General features: G+C 41.3%; 1 protein-coding gene across 1 annotated transcript; it reads right to left on the bottom strand.

Moving 5' to 3' along the window:
- Positions 1–1,302: 1,302 nt before the first annotated feature.
- On the bottom strand, positions 1,303–2,511 carry LOC110679237 (cuticle protein 16.5-like). Its single transcript, XM_021853393.1, has 2 exons — positions 2,091–2,511; positions 1,303–2,032 (listed from the first exon to the last, which is right to left on the bottom strand). The coding sequence occupies exons 1-2, from the start codon at positions 2,100–2,102 to the stop codon at positions 1,544–1,546; spliced, it is 501 nt and encodes a 166-aa protein (XP_021709085.1). The 5' UTR covers positions 2,103–2,511; the 3' UTR covers positions 1,303–1,543.
- Between the last annotated feature and the right edge of the window lie 1,090 nt (positions 2,512–3,601).

Genomic DNA, 3,601 nt, shown 5'->3' on the forward strand with positions numbered 1-3,601 from the left:
AAACTATGAAAACCTCGGAAATCTATAACACCTTCTTCTTCTTATCTTGTGTTACGTCCCAACTGGGACAGAGCCAAATCGAGGCTCTGTGTTCTTACGAGCACCTCCACAGTTATTAACTGAGAACTTGTATTGCCAATTGATCATTTTTGCATGTGTATAACGTGTTGCCGATATGAATATGCTCTATGCCCTGGGAAATCGAGAAATATTTCAATCCAATAAAATCTTCGCCCGGTGGAATTCGAACTCACGTCCGTCAGCTTGCTGAATAGCTGCATGTTTACCCCTACAGCTATCTATATAATAAGTTTATGATATCATTATTAGTTTAAAACATTTTATCAAACAAAAAGCATAAAAACTTACGTCACAATTATTTTGCATATAATTATGTATCGTACGCGAAAAATCATAATGATTCGAAAGATTTTACAAACCTAAATATTGCTACACAAATCAAAGTAATGTAGTAATATTTTTTCTGGGAAATGGTCTTTCTGGGGAATGACTTTCTGGGGAATGGTCCATTCTGGCAAATGGTTTTGTGGCAAATGGTTTTCTGGCAAATGTCATACAAACGAGTAAGTAACTAAAGAAACCAGATAGGTTAACTTACGGCTTCGACACTATTCGACTATTATCGGCAATCAAATTTTAAACGTCAAATACATAGTATTTTTCTACTAAAACACACCAATGAAAACATTCAGCTGATTCTTTGTTCTATCAGCTTCCCACTGACGAGATTTCCGAGACTGAACAAACAATTTCGCCAAAGAAGAGATCAATTCAAATGTCTTCGCCTCAAAACGCGGCTGATTTGGAGCTGCCGAAGAGATTCGCCTGCAGTTTTTATGGGAAAGCTGCCGAAAAAAACGAGGCTGCCGACAATAGTCACACTGATAAGACCTGTTCGGAGCATTGTAAAAACGTATCCAAAAAGCTTTTAACAATTCTATCCATGTGAATCGATACAGGATAGAGCAGCGCATAAATGTAAATAGACAAACACGTGATTTGGCTCCTGATGTCCGAGTAAATTACAATAGAAGCGCGGCATCCGCTTAGACTGCCGAGAATACGTAAATTCCCCTAAATTTCGACATCGTAAAACAAACAGTATGAGGAGACTTTGCATTGCTCAATGCCGATGATGATAGAGTAATCTAATATGTCCGGCTCTTCGATAGCTTAACTGTGGACCAACAAGTGCTCTAAGGAATTTTCATAAGACCTCATAATAAAATCTTTGACAATTTTTCACCGCAATGTAGGATAACTTCAGTGAACTATAGGCAATTTTTAAAACAAAACATTTTATTTTTCTCACAGCATTATCAATCTTTCATTCAACTGCGGGACGCAGTTATCTTACAGTATTGCCACTCTATAGCGAAATAATTGGTAAAAGGCATCTAGTGAGCGTGAACTGCCACACAGTTCACAGCTTTACTCGAATGCGTTCCAGAAATATCCTAGAGCTAGAAAGTCTGAGCACTGGCAGTGTAATTCTCGTTGATCGGTATTCTTTGGCAATAGTTTACCATCCGTGGTATCCGTGGTATCCTCCGTACTTCAGCAGAGGAGCTGGAGCAGCGTGCACGTAGGCAGGGGCGGCCGCGTACTTGACCACTGGAGCCGGGGCATAGGAAACTACGGGGGCTGGAGCAGCGTACTTGACGACCGGAGCTGAAGCATAAGAAACCACAGGAGCAGGGGCGGCATACTTCACAACCGGAGCAGCGGCGTACTTAACGACTGGGGCAGCGTGAACCACTGGAGTATGGACCTGGTGGATGGAAGCATAGCTGGTGGCAGCAGGGACAGCGGCCTTCACGATCGTCGGCGCAGGAGCAACGGCATGGACAGCCGGGGCAGCGTGGACTACCGACACCACCGGAGCTGGGGCAGCGTATTTGACTACTGGAGCAGGAGCGGCCACGGCATACGAAGAGAATCCATGTCCAGCATCGAATCCATCATAGTATCCAGGAGCCGCACTAGCCGCAGCGATGCAGGCGAAGACGATCTAGGGGAAGATCGTCACCTTGAGAAAACATGTTTTCCATCACATTCAGAACACTTACCAAGAATTTCATTATGGCAATCCTAAGGTCACTAATCTAATACAAAAATAAAAGCGCTGAGACTACTTGAGATCACAGAGAATCGGCTGATTAATTGGAAACACTGTCCGAACTGAACTGCCATTAAGCGATCGATCCGTGGCCATTATATACCCTTTCGTAGCGGATGATCTCTCCACCATTAGAACAGTCGCACCAGCATTTGCGCGCCTAGGGACGATCTGCGATTCTGCGAAGAGGGGGTTGACACAAGTTCTAGCTAGATGGCCAGCAGCCGGCAGCCCTCGAAATGTCCTAATGTGGAATGCGAGCTATTCTTTTTCCTCTTTGCCGACCGACCGACCGACCGACCACGCGATCGCAGTTGGCTGATTGAACCAGTTTGTGCTCGTGCTCGCGCGCTTCTCGAAAAGCAGCAGCAGCAAAGACAGTCAATCGCAGGAACCTATAAATAAATCATTAGGAAAATCATTGAAGACGGATCCGCTTGCTTTGACCTAGTCTATGTATGAAAAAAAAAACCAGTGCAGCATTGATGCTGCTGTTGCCCCGTGCATGGATGGGCTTTGGACTTGCCTGCAATAGCATCTCCAAGCGGGGTGACGCGGAATGCGTAATTCAGATCAATTATTTTAGATTAAAAGAATGAACACTATTTTGGTCAGCGTTCGTTGTCAGGTGGAGATTAATCTTAAGTCTTTTTATCGGTATTTTAAAAATATATAAGCTATTCTAAGAAGTTGGTAATGCATGGAAATGAATAAATATTTTAAAGGATGCTGTTCGGCAAATCCTCATTAACATTTCAAACTATCACGATCTTAATTTCTTCAAGAAATTCCTTCAGCTATTCTGACTTGAACTTCATTGGAATTACCCCAGTAAATTAGTAAATTATTCAGAATTATGCTACTCTTTTTCTAACACCAGTGGTTGAATTCCAGCGAAGAATTTCTTCGAAGAGAAGAAATTTTCTTCCATTACTCACTAGCAAGAAAATTTTCTTTTCTTTTTTTGAAAAAAATACGCGCCGGAATTCGCTCACAGTTCCTAGAAATTCACTTTTCTCGTTTGTCGAATTCCCCCAAAATAATCTTGGCACACATTTTCTTTTTTTTTTTGATAATTTTGGAAAATTTAATACGGCGTTCGAGGAAATGGCATTCGGGAAATAATAGCACAATTATTATTGAAAATTCTTCCCAAAGATCTCCATTTTTTTTATCGATTTACATTGATTTCTCAAGACACTTTTCAGGAAATCACTACTAGACAAACTTTAGAGATTTCGGCATGAAAATCATAAAATATTCTTGATGAATAATGTGCTGCGATTCATTCAGGAATACCCCTAACGATACGATCATGATCTAGCATCTACTCCAGCGGAAGAATCTTTCCCAAATTTCCTGAGCAATTCCATCACAGCTTAAATCAGAGAATTACAATATAATAAAATAAGTACCTTCGTTGAAGGAGAGTTTTAAAGTAATCCTTGTTTAATTTTATTG

This window comes from Aedes aegypti, chromosome 3 (assembly GCF_002204515.2).
Source record: "Aedes aegypti strain LVP_AGWG chromosome 3, AaegL5.0 Primary Assembly, whole genome shotgun sequence".
In the NCBI taxonomy this organism is placed as follows: domain Eukaryota; kingdom Metazoa; phylum Arthropoda; class Insecta; order Diptera; family Culicidae; genus Aedes; species Aedes aegypti.